This window comes from the organism of the source record quoted next, unplaced genomic scaffold, assembly GCF_019419815.1.
Source record: "Pyrus x bretschneideri cultivar Hongxiangsu unplaced genomic scaffold, Pyrus_bretschneideri_v1 Contig52, whole genome shotgun sequence".
Lineage (NCBI taxonomy): Eukaryota > Viridiplantae > Streptophyta > Magnoliopsida > Rosales > Rosaceae > Pyrus > Pyrus x bretschneideri.
This window is the reverse complement of record NW_025999790.1, coordinates 2,341,771-2,354,480: the sequence shown is the minus strand read 5'-3', so window position 1 is coordinate 2,354,480 and position 12,710 is coordinate 2,341,771. Positions and strand designations below refer to the sequence as shown.

General features: G+C 36.9%; 1 protein-coding gene across 1 annotated transcript; it reads right to left on the bottom strand.

The window, feature by feature from the left end:
• Positions 1 to 1,822: 1,822 nt before the first annotated feature.
• On the bottom strand, positions 1,823 to 11,444 carry LOC125470788 (beta-galactosidase; the record flags this gene model as incomplete). Its single annotated transcript, XM_048570395.1, is given in 18 exon segments — positions 1,823 to 2,165; positions 2,304 to 2,987; positions 3,892 to 4,014; positions 4,112 to 4,411; positions 4,493 to 4,548; positions 4,668 to 4,803; positions 4,904 to 5,012; positions 5,404 to 5,563; positions 6,163 to 6,466; positions 6,583 to 6,789; positions 7,759 to 7,998; positions 8,334 to 8,399; positions 9,097 to 9,280; positions 9,460 to 9,538; positions 9,774 to 9,920; positions 10,306 to 10,356; positions 10,359 to 10,544; positions 11,288 to 11,444. Coding segments are annotated over 18 exon segments (3,360 nt in total), but the record flags the coding sequence as incomplete, so codon positions are not given.
• Positions 11,445 to 12,710: the final 1,266 nt, after the last annotated feature.

Below are 12,710 nucleotides of genomic sequence, written 5' to 3'. Positions count from 1 at the left end.
AACCCTAACCCTAGCCCTGGCCCTTTTTGACTACCATCAAAATAGCGTTTTCTACGGCAATCATAATTGGGTCCCTCATCTTTCCGATCAATTGCTCCTCCATTAAGTTTACAGTCAAACACAGATCCAGACGAAGACGGGGATGTCCTAACAGATAACATATCTGAAATCGAAACCGAAACCGAAACCGAAATTGAAATCTCGCAGTTGTAGTTTACTCAGTAATCTGTTTTGGGTGACAGAAAGAGAAAGCACTAGGCAGCAATTTTACTTTCCAAAAATGTGAGCAGTATATATCGTAACAATCAAATCCCAATTCTGATAGGAAACCTAATTCTACTAGGAATAACAGGAAATCCCAAATCAACTAGGAAAATCCAACCAAACCCTAAAAGCAATCGCAAAATTATATAATTGAAGTATAACAAACAAAAAACGAAATCCAAAAACTTAGAATAAAAGAATCCAAAATTTAGAACGTATCTTTGATCGCCGACAGTGGTGGTGGGTTTTGATGAAATCGCCAGCCGTCTCTCACGGCACGGAATGGGCAGCCACGGCGAAGGCAAGAGAAGCCAGAACCAGGGGCCGGAATCGAAGACGACGACGTCGTTTGTAGATAGCACAAGGAAAGGGAATCGACGGAGTGGAAGATTGCAAGCGTAAGAACGTGGAAGAAGACCGACGAGAGCAATTGATGTATACAGTATAATGCGCGCTTTCCCTCTTTCACCCAAAAAACAATGTACGCGCTTTTTTCTACAACGGTAACTTGAAAAAAAAAAATTTAATATAATATTTTATTTTTCAAATTTCAAACTGTTTTGTTTATTGGCAGGTTAGATAATGACTCCCGGGGCTTAGCATTCAGTAATTGCACAATAGACACTCGTTAAGACCCGAAATTCAACCTATTTCAATTTAATTGGTTATAAATTTAAACGAAATCATGATTTAGAGGCAATTTTAAAGAGAAATCATCTCAAGGGATTGTAGATGCGGTGCTGCCCTAGTTAGATTCATTCTCTACTCATCTCCCACACTGGGGACAGATCTAGCATTCAAAACCCGGGTGAGCTGAATTTTGAAGGTATACATGTAATTAGATGTTTTAGTTGGCCAGTCACTTAGTACGGGTCTAGTAGTATTTCTCTTCACAGTGAGAAGTTTTAGGTTCAATTCTCGTCAAATAAAAATATGAACCACATTATTGCTAGCCCAGTGTGAGGTTTAGCCCACTCCTCTCCCCATAGTACAGATAATACCGTATGTTCCTATTAAAAAAAAAAAAAAAAAAAAAAAAAAAAAAAAAAAAAGATGTTTTAGTTGGGTTGATGGGGCTATCACGCACACCCTATGCTCATTCTCCCACACCGATCAACGTCTAATCCCGCTTAATACCGAGCTCACAGGTGGGACTAGATAACTCCACTTAGCAAGGCGCAGGGCCGCTGTTGGTCTGACCGAGTCTCATTTAAACTAGTCCCGGCCTTCACCAAACATGGGTTATTGGTCTTAGCCAAGGTAGTCACACTTTACACGGTGTAACAAACGGATCCCAAGAGTTGCATTATCTTGGTTTTGGTTGTTCCTGCATTAGACTTGGTAAAATTATGTAGTTCAATTTCTTATCATTTTTCCGCAGTCTATCTAGGTTTAGTCACCATGGCCTTCAATCAATTGCAACGGAAGCACCCATGGACAACCGAAGCTCGCGTTTCATAGTCGTAAGCCGGCAAGGCGCGTTTTGATACCTAGCGAGAGTAAGATTTTCGACTTGAGAAATGGCGAGTCCTTTTCTGAGAGATGTCATCAGTAAATATGCTAGCCAAAGAACGAGTACTTTATCAAACATCAAACAAAGGTTGTATAACGAACATGATCAGCACATTACAATCCAAGTTTTCCTTTATATTCTCCAACAAGCTAACATAGAGAAGGAAAACATCTTTATTTCATAGCCATGTACGTAGATTGTCAAGCATTCGGTACTTTTAGTATTGAAGTTGAGATTTATAGACGTCGAGGCCAGAGGTTGCTGGAGTTATTGGGCACAGCCTGATTGAGAATGAATACGGAACAGCAGGAATCAGATACTCGTCGTGGACGCAGGGGGACCAACTATCATCCCCAGCCAGGCCCATGTGCTTGTGATCAAGATGAACCTGTAACACCACAAACTGTAAGCACCCTAAACCGTAAACCATTCTTTGTATATACTCGTATTAAATACAATGGACATCTGAGACAAATCGACTTGTACTGAAATGAGAGGTACTAACTAAAAACGCAGAAGAAATTACCTCAATGTCATCTCCTTTGACAAGGTCGTGATTGTGCGTTGCACGGTCAAGCTCAGCTGTGGTGTAATAACTTGCATTTATTTGCATAGGTGGAGAGCTGCCATATATTGAAGCATAGATTCCAAAACCATCCTTGTTTTGAAATGTCACCCATCTAACATCTGCCCTACCTGAACATTCCCCAGGAACTATGTAAGGGACATGCATATCGCCCACATTCTGCTCGTAGACTGCAACATGAGCAGCTGCTTTTCTGTCCGGATAGCATTCAAACGGTCCTCTTCCATACCATTTAATCTGGTCCATTGACTTATCCAAATGGAACTCAACTCCAACACGCGGCAGAGGTGGAAGGTTCGAACTTGGTCTTGTATTGCATTCAACGACAACATCTCCTGAACCGTAAATTGTGTAAATCACATCAATCTCAATTAATGCGCTTTCCTCCTTGGATAAAGAACCCTCCTCACTTTTGGGAACACCAAGAAAAACCGCAGCTACTCTCACAAGATGGTCAGTCTTAGTTTGTATAGAACAGCTTTTGGTGATATAATTGAGGCTATCAATACGAGCAGTTTTCCACAAGGAGAAATAACTACTGTCACCTCCTCCTTTGTCATTATCTGTGGGTGCTCGCCAGAAACATGGAAATATGCCTTTCGTCATCAAAGAAACTCCTTCAACCTACCATTTTTTTGTTTTAAAAAATAGGATTCAGAATGAGTGTTAGCGCAAATTGAGATCTACAATCTAAGAGCCCCAACATAAGAAAAGTTTACAACCCTCTATCTACACGAGACAGAACATCCTTAGCAGAGAAAACAAATAAAGTAATACAGTTATCCTAACAAACAGAACAGTAACTAGGCAAATGCAATATAAACCCTAAGATGCAGCAGCTTCAGTCCAAGTTTACAAGAAAGAAGGAGCAGTCAGGAAACTAAGAAAAAACAGATCCCAAATCACTAGAGACAGGTGGAAAATAGAGATGGTAATGGAATGATCCATTATTAATGTATTCTAAAAAAAACTTGCACTAGACACCTAAGCCTTCTTTACAAGTCTAAATGTGATAATGAAATGTTCTCAATCAAGAATAGGAGGGAGGAATCCTATGCAATTTGAAAATCAACAGTGGGGACAAAGAAGGGAACAAAGATGCAAGCAATAGAAGCATTATTAAACCAAGAATTCCTATGGAGACGAGGAAAAATTGCACTAAAACAGGATTCCCCATCCCAGATATCCTCCCCGAAATGACACTCTAGTCTCACCATGTAACAGAATAGAGGATAACATGAAAAGGCCGTAACAGATGGATTTCCATTTCTGACCCGTGATAGAGTCCCACCCGTTCACATGGAAACCATATGTACTTCATATAATTAAGTTCCAAATAGAAATAGTCTCAGTATGGTAAGAATGGATGCTGGTTTATCGGAAACAGGAACGTGACAACATAGTATATAATGTATTATCCAAACACTGAAGACTTCTTGGAGGGATGGATGAAATTGTTATCAAACAATTTTTGTAAATAAAAAATAAAACGTGTTATCAACAAGAAAATAGAAAAAGGTGAGAATACCTTCCAGCTTTCAACTGCTCCCGTTTTAACATTCAATATTATCTCCCAAAGGTTCTGCCGACTCACTTTAATTGTATCCCCAAGAATTTCACTGATAAATGTAGCTTCCTTAGTCTTGATGACCTGGAAAGCAAGGCCAGTTGTAAAAATTGTTTTATATGACAAAAGCTGTAAGATTCATTCTTATCGCCTAAATAGGTATTAAGAAAAAAACAATTACATGAGGAACAATTTCTCTCTTGGAAGGCAACTGGACTTGTGTAGATGAGATGACATGACCAGCTTTAACCCACTTTGTGGAATGCAAGAGCTTAGCAGTTATTGTCAAAAAATATTCCTCCGCAAATGATGAAGTCCATAGAGGATACCATGGAGCTGACTTCCACTCAATAGAAAAACTCTTCTGAGGTTCAATCAAAGGAAGAGGCAGAATTCCAGATCCAAGTTTATATCCATCCCCATGAGCAGACCAGCTGAACTCCAATCCTTGTGTTGTTTCATAAAAGTGAGTATTTGTTATCTGCGAGGTGATATCGGTTACAGAAACATTTAATAAAAAGAAAGAAAAAGAATAAAGCAAACACAAATATGTGAAAAGTACCTTTACTGCTTCTTCCCTGAATGAAACCTTGATTGGTTGGTACACATACTTGACTTCTGAAGATAATAATCAAAGCAGCAAGCAATGATTTAATAGATAAATGACGAACAAATGTTATCTTAAAGAACTTTGAGGACAATGGTATTTGTACGTTTATCGTAAATTATCAGCTTACCATGCATTGCAGGATGAGGAGTTCGATCTGGCCATACAAGGCCATTCAAACAGAAGTTTAGATCATTAGGAACATCTCCGAAGTCACCCCCATAAGCCCAATGCTTACTACCATCTGCACCTTCCTTCAATAGGCCCTGTATACAATGATAAAAATCTATTATCCCCTGATGGAATCCAATATTTAACATAATGTTGATGATCATCAGTATATTTCTTATACCAAGGATACGTTACCTGATCAACCCACTCCCAGATAAAGCCTCCTTGGAGACCAAATGTGCTATCAATTGCTTCCCAATATTTATGTATATTGCCACTGCTGTTTCCCATTGCATGTGAATACCTGCCATTATTTTATCGTGGTTTTAAGTGAAGAAATTTGATTTCTATGAGCATAAACCGAGGCATCTTGTATAACTTTTCAGAATAAATAACATGTTTGATACAGAACAATTATTGGACTATATCTAATAGCTAAAGCTTTCCGGAGTAGTGGTAAAGCAACAAACTTGATCATAGTATTAGACCAAGCAATCATCAGTGTAAATCCCCATAATTGCAACCTCCCTAAATAATTGAATTTCACATGTTGGACTCTATTAGTGAAGAGGCGCCAAATGTGAGGACAGAGAAGTGCCAAATATAAATATAAGTTGACTCATGTTCTAACTATGGGAGTATGGTAAAATCAACTTATCTCAAACAATAGTAAAAGAAATAGTAATTTTACGTACTCGCACAATATCAAAGGACGTGTTTCATTTGGATCTTTCGCAATCTTCACAATGTCCCAGACCCGCATATACATGGGACATACAATATCTGTGGATGGAGTTCTGGATCCACCCCCTTCGTAATGTAACAGCCGTGAGGGATCCTTGCCACGAATCCAGCCTACATTCAAGATTCAAGTATCGTAAACAATGAGTGGTAGGAAAAGGTTGACAAATAAAGATGCATTGGAAGCAACTTCAATTAAATTCCATGGACAAAACGTGATCTAAACTTTTTTTGTAATAGGAAATGTTAACATTTTAAAAATTGGATAGGAAAGTACAGATAGACAAGGAAAGTAACCCAAATTATAGACAAAGTGATCTTGATTGGCTTACCCAACTTTTAATAGAATTTTAATATTTTCTGAATTATTCAAAATTAGAGTGCATGCTTCTGTCTTTTGACAAAATTCATATTCCCTAGTGTAAAGCCCCTTCCCAAATGATTGCTATTACTTCCTTATTTACAAAATTATTGAACGCAAGTTCATCACCATTATTTCAAGGTAAACCTATTAAACGCACAATGTGATTCCCAATAGCCTATTTTCGAAGAAAGAATCATTTGGGAATCGTATTGTGGATTTAAGAAGTTTACCCAAAAAATTTAAGTTACCAGCTAATTCAAAACATATAATTCTTGAACAAGTATGACATTCCCTATATAAGTTCCTTTGGAGCTCGACCAAAATAAGGATGTTTAAGGAAAATGGTTACCGGCTGAAGCAGAATGATTAGGTCCATATCCCGCTTCATTTCCTAGGGACCAGGAGAAAATGCAAGCATGATTTTTGTCTCTCTCAACCATGCCTATCACACGGTCTATCATTGCAGTAGCCCAGCTTGGTTCTAATGTAGGATGCTTCACATGCCCAGAATAATCAAAACCATGGGTCTCGATGTTGGCTTCATCTATCATGTACATGCCAAACAAATCACAAAGCTCATACCAACGGGGATGTTGGGGATAATGACTGTTTCTCACAGCATTGAAATTATATTGCTTCATTAAAATCAAATCCTGTACACAAAACAGAGATGAAAACTTCATGAACGTAATAAACAGAACCACCCCCTCAAGTTGGCGATCAAGTAGGCAAGCAGAGAATAAACGAAGGGAACTAAAATATGTGTCACCTTAACCATGCAGGATTCTATGTTTGTTTTTCCCAGTCGTGGATGATGCTCATGCCTGTTTACACCCCTTATTATTATTGGACGCCCATTAACAAGCAGCTGTTTGGGGGCTTTTGATACTTGTCGTATGCCTACGAGGCATGATTCACAGTCCACGAGGTTACCAGATGCATCTTTCAATATAACAGCAAGTGTGTACAGATTTGGCTGTGGATGGTAAACAATCAGTTGAGACACTTGGATGCAATACATACATACATATATATATATATATATATATATATATATAGAGAGAGAGAGAGAGAGAGAGGATAGAAGTCAAAAGCGTTCAAAAGCAAATACTATAACACAAGATCATCAAATCATCTGTGAAACATAAATAGACAGTCGACAAGCTTTATTCCCTTTACTGTCTCAAATCTGATTCATATACTTTCTTTCTAGCATAAAAGAGAAGTGGAATGACAGCAACTAAAATTGAACCACAGATTCAAATTGTTTAATATTCAGTACAGCATCACTGAAAGCATTAGAGGTTCTTAAAGGCAATGGAATTAAGAAAGACAAACTTTGCTACAAACTCATCTATGGCCAATGTATAGTATATATTAATTGTGATCTGCTCTATCGTCCTGCCCTATTAAGAACTCTCTTAGAGCATCCCCAGTCAGGGGTGTATACTACTGTGCTCAAGTGATCTATCTGCTTTATGCTTAAGTCAAATGAGAACTTGACTAACATGTAGGAAAGAATCAATGCCATATTCTCAAACAACTTGAATAACCCTTAATCCTAACTCATGTTTAGTTGAGGCGTGCTGAGTAAGGGAGAAAGTTGTAATCTCTAGTATTCACAAACTCTGTTGTCATGTGAAAAAGAAAAATCTACTTATCCTGTAAGCTGTTATAATTCAACAAGACATTTCTTCCAACATATCTCGAACAAGAAAGCAAAGTTAGTTATAAAACAAAAAGGTGCAGCACACACAAATACTACACGTTAGGTTAAAATATTCACAGTGCCCGGGTACCTCTAGCACTTGGCAGACATTTTTGGAAATCATCACTCAATGAATACTAGTAAGTAAAAAGGTATATATAACTTAAAATGGTCTGCCTTTAGCTTAAGAACAAGACAGGAAGAAACAAAATGAAAGAACAAATGAAGTGTCCTTACTTGCTCGGCAGACCAAAGCCTCGGCATTTCCAGTCTCCCTTCCAGCCAATAACCATGAAATCCAAGGCTTGTGCTGGGTGAGGGATTAAGCTTTAAACTAGCCACATTAGATGAGGCCAGATCAGCATATCCATCAGTACTGTACCAGCTAGCCGTGTCAAATAATGAAGCTTCTATTGTGTAGTTGGGAAGAATACTATCTTTAGATGTTTCTATGGAGTTATCTATTTTCACTTCAACCTGGTAAAAAATGCAAAAAGAAAATAAATAAATAAAGAATTAAAATTTTCTCCATGTAGTTAAATAGCAGTATGAAGAGAACATAATCTCATCATATTGATAAAGGGTATATTCCAAGAGGCTGACGGATAAATCAGTTACAGTGTAAACTTAACAGATATTATGATAATCAAAGTAAAAAGTGAGAATAATATAATCAACAAGAAACGTCAATGGGTTACAAAATATTGTCCAGCAATGTGCAAGAGGTTCATCCAGACAACACTATAAAACATTGTTTGTTTTTATTACTCATTAAAAACAAAGACATCCTTCCTCGATTAGTAGATACTTGCCTGTATGTCTGCATAAGAAAAATCCTCAGCCAGAGTTGATTTGAAAAAATAGTCTGCGATGAATACCTGCACATCAGTTATACTTTAGGATATAATGTTATGCAATGCTCTAACTTATGTTAGCAGAAAATAGCAGTTTGCATTACTCAAATTAATGAGGAAATAGTTGAGATAATCCTATATGTGTAATCAAAGTAAAATATGTGTTAGCAAATTAATGAACTAGATCATGACTGTTAAGAGTTGTCCCACGTCGATGAGAGACAAGATTTTCTATGTGCTTATACGGTCTTGGGCTACTCCCCATATTGCCAATTGGTTTTATGGTGGAACCCCAATTTCATCATGGTATCAGAGCGGGTTGTCCTCATGTGAAGCCAAAAAGGGCCACACGCACTCCACGTCACCCCACTTGTTGTCCACGTGTAGGCTTGAAACTACACCACACGTGCAGGGGCGTGTTAAGAGTTGTCCCACATCGGTGAGAGACAAGATTTGCTATGTGCTTATATGGTCTTGGGCTACTCCCCATATTGCCAATTGGTTTTATGGTGGAACCTCAATTTCATCAATAAGCATGCGCACACTGACATGCAAATAGAAGAGATGGAATGATCTTATTGTAGAGAAGCAGCCATGCAAATCATCAATGCATACATGATTGTCCCCAGTCTCCCGCTATGTAATAGCTCCAAGAAAAGCCAATCACACAGTATATTGGTATTTAAAAGAAAAGAACACAAATGCAAGAAGATTATAGAACCTGTGGCTTGGAAAGGAGAAGCACATCACGATGAATGCCAGATAACCACCAATGATCTTGATCTTCAAGGTAAGATCCATCACTCCATCTGAAAACTTGAACAGCTAGTACATTTTTCTTGTCCGTACTGAATGGGTAACAATAATCGGTGATTTCAAATTCAGCAGGAAGTCTGCTGTCCTGACTGACCTAGCACGAAATAAAGCTTGTTAATGTATCTGATATAGATTCCTACCTAACCATGCATCCCTTATAAGCACAAAATGATCTTCATTTTGACATTGCTATGCTCTGAGTGCTACAATCTACAAGATCAACAAATGCACTTATTGCTAACTGATTAAAAAGCCATTAAATAATTACCTATATCCTATTGGGACCCCATTCACCCACGCACAGAAAGCAGAATCAACAGCTTCAAAGTGCAAAAAAATCCTGCGGCCTGTCAAATGCTAGTCACATGTCAATATGTCATACAATTACATTTACAATGGTTACTTTTAAAATATTACCAAAGTTGAAAATAAGACTATTTCGAAGCATACAAGTTATAGCACAGGACAGGTTTGATTTAATACAGATCAGGAAACCAAAAACAGAGGGAAACAAAGAACAAAAATAAAAGAATTCAAAAGCATCACTAATCACTATCAGTAATGCATTCAAATTGATCATACCATTCCATTCTTTAGGAATGTCAAAGTATGTCCTATAACAGCCAGTAGGATTCTCCACATGAACAAAAGGTGGATCCAGTGGAAATGGATACACAACGTTTGTATAAATAGGCCGATCAAATCCATGCATCTGCCAATTTGAAGGAACTGTTCCATTAGAGAAAAAAAAGTTATGAGTCGGATGAAAATTGCATTTCCTAGACATGGAGCAATCATGATCGGTGAACAACATAAACAGGAATAAGGATATAAACAACTAAGAATATAAAAATACTATTAAATTTCCTATTCTTTTAAAAATGAAGATGAAAAGATAAATATGGAATCATGGGCGTGATCCTAACCCTCTCCCTAAGAGGTAGGTCCTTAAATTCTGGGTAGTTACAGATATACATATATCTTGACAAATTTTCATGGTTTGCCATTACTCCCCAGAACTTGATTGGATGCGAGCCAACTATCACTTATACACTCCAACACAACACACCATATAAATATAAAGAAGAAAAAGTGAAAGATCATATATGCCTACCAGGCAAAGTTTCCCACTGTATATCATGAAATGCAGAGTCATAAAAATTTAAGGAACATTTTTAGGACTGGAAGCCAAGAAGAATTTCCAATAGCCTGACAAGGACTTGACAAAAGGCAAGCCCTTGACCCAAAGAGCCGCGCTGTCAAGAGCTCCAACAACAGCATCATCATTCCAAACAGCAGAGTTGGAGACCACAAAACTCACTTTGTTGCGTTCATACCAATATTTAAGAGACCCTGCACAACATAAACAACATCAGATATCTTCTAAAAGTAAGCCATACAATCAGAACTTAGATGATGGTGCTCCTGAATCAAGCACCCAAACCTCTCAGTCCGACATTGAACCAATTAGGTTCTGCGTTTTCTTTCCCATGTTCCTAATCCTACCCAGTTACGTGTACTATCATGCATACTGCGGCTAGTGCCCCCAACCTACTATTGGCAATATGCAACACCATGCTCATATACCAAACCATGATGCAGTTTATGAGAGATGTACAATAATACAAATCTGCATCACAACCATGCTCCAACAACTATTCACTCTAGATATTTGAGAAAAAGCATTTACACTGAAAACCTTATGTATCAAAACTTCAACAAAAATCTTAGTCCAAATATGTTAACCCAACTGATGAGCTTGCATATACATACGTATTACAAATACTCAAAGCTGTGTGATTCTACATGAAATCACTAAATCATCATCATTTACGATATGTATTGCGTGTAGAACCTCAAATTCACAGGTAAACAATTTAGCGAAATGCATTCGAACGTTACAACATCCAAAATGCAATGTGAATCTGAATCAAAGAATTATATTTCGACCATTCATCAGTCAACCCCAGCAAAAAACAATTCCATCAGTCAACCTAGAACTAAAATTTACGAAAACCAAATTCAACATATCAATTTAGAAAATCAAAAAATCAAAGCAATAAGAAACTGAAATTGAAATGCCATGAGTGGTTTACCTTCAACTGATTCATGGCAGCGTAAAGGGACATGGGCGTCTCTCTTCTGCCACTTGATGATCGATTGGTCCTCCCACACATGATGCTGCCCATTCTCTAACAGGGAAACGAGTTGACCGGCAAAGAAGAAGCCATGGCCGAAGCTCAGATATTTGGATCAATCAGACTGGAGTGGAGTGGAGTGGAGTGGAGGTGGAGCTCATGAAGCAGTAAAACATCATGAAAATGGTGACTTGGTATTAGATTATTGTATTTGGCTATTTCCCTCACAAAAAGTTAAAATAAAATAATGGATAATTGGATAACCTTGCACGTTTCTCTTTCAATTAGATCGTGCCAGGTAGCGGTGGCCCGATTAGCCGGTTTGGTTTGGTTCGTTTTGAAAGCATTATAATTTGTAATCTACGTTTAACACTCAAGTATGTGGGCTAATTAGTGCTATCGTCTAGTGTTACTTCTTTTTACTTGTTGGTTTCAGATTTGATTTTTATCAAAAATGAGTTTGAATAACATTACTGTTAGTTTATTGTAAGGTTAAATTTATCTCCCTTTTTTTAATATAGAAAATATCGTTTGTTGAAAGAAAAAAACTAAGTTTAGTAAAGGAAGCTAAACCATTTTTTTTTTCTTATACACACTCTTTTTTTAATTTAGCTATCAAATTGAATGAATTAAAACAGGAAATAATTAGAGTTTGCCGCTCTATTCTCTTAGTTTTTTTTACTAAATATTTGTAGCTTTTCTGTTTTTTATTAAGCATTATAAATTTAATTTTGAGTACTTTGACTTGTTTCCATGTCAGTTATTTAACCCTAATCATATTAATTGTGTTGGGAAAGTAATTTTTTAGATTGTATCAAATACGCTATCTTAAAATGAAAATAATAGACATGATTAAACAAGGTTGTATAAGAGGAGGTTATCATTTTTCTCTTTGTAAGCCATTGAGAAAATATTGTTATATTACCTCAAATATATATAAAAAGGAATTTCATAATGTAAATTCAAAAAGTAATAGACTAAGACTCGGAATTTTTTTGATAAACTACATCAAATTCAAATGAGTTTCGGATTTTAATCTTTTTGGTATTAAGGGTTGAACTAAAATTGTGATAACAAATAAGGGGGAAATGCAAAAATGTAAAACCAAGTAGGTGGTTCTCGTTTAAGCGATTTTCAAATAAAACAAAACAAATCAAATAAAATGTAGTCCGAGTTTGGTTTGATTTGGTTCAATTTACACATTATTGGACAAAAACCAAACTATTAAGAGGAATCCCAATTACACCGCTCCTCACCATACATATTTGAAGTGTCTATTTTCCTAAGGTCAAACTCAATGATTTTGTTTCTTGAAAAAAAAAAAAAAAAAAAAACTCAACGATTTTGAGCAAAATGAGTTCATATATTTTTATGATCAATT